The sequence below is a fragment of the Cyprinodon variegatus genome, unplaced genomic scaffold, assembly GCF_000732505.1.
Source record: "Cyprinodon variegatus isolate N-32 unplaced genomic scaffold, C_variegatus-1.0 Scaffold1737, whole genome shotgun sequence".
NCBI lineage: Eukaryota > Metazoa > Chordata > Actinopteri > Cyprinodontiformes > Cyprinodontidae > Cyprinodon > Cyprinodon variegatus.
Window position 1 is genome coordinate 78,260 of NW_015152190.1, and position 1,256 is coordinate 79,515.

Here is a 1,256-nt window from a genome sequence, read left to right on the forward strand (position 1 = left end):
AACCTGCAGATTGAGAGCGAAGTGCTCTGTTAGGAACATAAGGAACAATCAGATCTCTGATATCAGATGGAGCTTGGCCATTTAAGGCTTTATATGTCAGAATTCCTCAGATTTTAAATTGAAAAGTTCAAAATCTCAAGAGAAACGTCTTGAAACTTGGAAACAAAGTCCAGTGGATTGTTTTTAACTTTTTTAGCAGAGACCATGGCCTGGATGACTGAGAGTTTTTACCAGAATATACCCTGCTTCATTTTATTGGAGCGTCTAAACAACTGGGTCGGCCTTTCTGGAACTGGACTGGTTTAAACCCTATTTAGGACAGGGACTTCTTGTGTCATTAGCGAACTTTAGATTAGAGGCTGTAAAACATGTGGCGTTCCCAAAGGGTCCATTTTAGGGCCCCTTTTATTCCTCACTTTATTTTATTTTTAACTCTCAGTCTGTTTTTGTTGTTTACCTGGACGTAGTTGGCAGCCGGTGAGGAGACCTCCAGACGGGCTTCCTTCTCTCTGCCCCTCTCTCTGTAGAAAGCGTCCAGGACCAGATTATGGACGCTCAGCCACTTGCTGGCCGTCAGCTCGGAGGTGAGCTGCAGGGTGCGGGGGTGCGTCTGGCTCAGCTTGTGGGAGGTGTAGACGTACAGCCCCGGTGTGTCCATGCTCAGCGTTCCTGGATGGAAACGAGCGCTCATAGTCAGGGTTTGGATACAGGTGTTTGGTTTCTCCAACTTTATTCTCATACCTTCCCATTTCTTATGCTGAGAGTTTTTGGGGGGGCTTTTCCAGTGTAATCCAGCCACCAGAGGCATCAGGTCGTTGTAATTGATTTTTAAGTGGGTGCTGCTCTCCGAGCCATGCTGCGTGAGGACAGAGTGCATCAGCTGCGTCCTGTAGTTCAGATTCTTCTCTGGTACCTGGAGAATGAACTGGAAACACAGGGAAGGAAATCAGTCACCTTCCTGAACACCAAACATCCCTCCCTGGTGTTTGCAGAAATGATTAAAAGAAAAAACAGGCGGGACTTTACCTCCAGAACGTAACTGGTGTGGTTTTGTGCAGACTGGTTTTTAAATGACTGACTGAGGAGAAGAGTGTGCTTGTTGTTGATCTGGTCCCAGTGTTTGCCATAGCTTAAATCCAGCAGTGATTTAACGTGCGCCGGTCCTTCCTCATGCCTCGCGTGGATCTGTCACACACATCTGGGTCAAGACTCATTGCAATAAGGAGGGAAAGAACAGCAGCCATCAGCAAAGGATT

The 1,256-nt window shown here is 46.8% G+C and overlaps 1 protein-coding gene across 1 annotated transcript in view; it reads right to left on the reverse strand.

Annotated features, from left to right (window-relative positions):
* LOC107104431 overlaps positions 1 to 1,256 on the reverse strand; it is a 20,984-nt gene that overhangs the window by 1,688 nt on the left and 18,040 nt on the right. The window contains exons 10-12 of the mRNA XM_015404430.1: positions 1,027 to 1,185; positions 742 to 925; positions 458 to 669 (exon numbers count right to left, since the gene is read on the reverse strand). Of these exons, the coding sequence (XP_015259916.1) occupies positions 458 to 669; positions 742 to 925; positions 1,027 to 1,185 (555 nt within the window). The remainder of the gene's footprint in view (positions 1 to 457; positions 670 to 741; positions 926 to 1,026; positions 1,186 to 1,256) is intronic.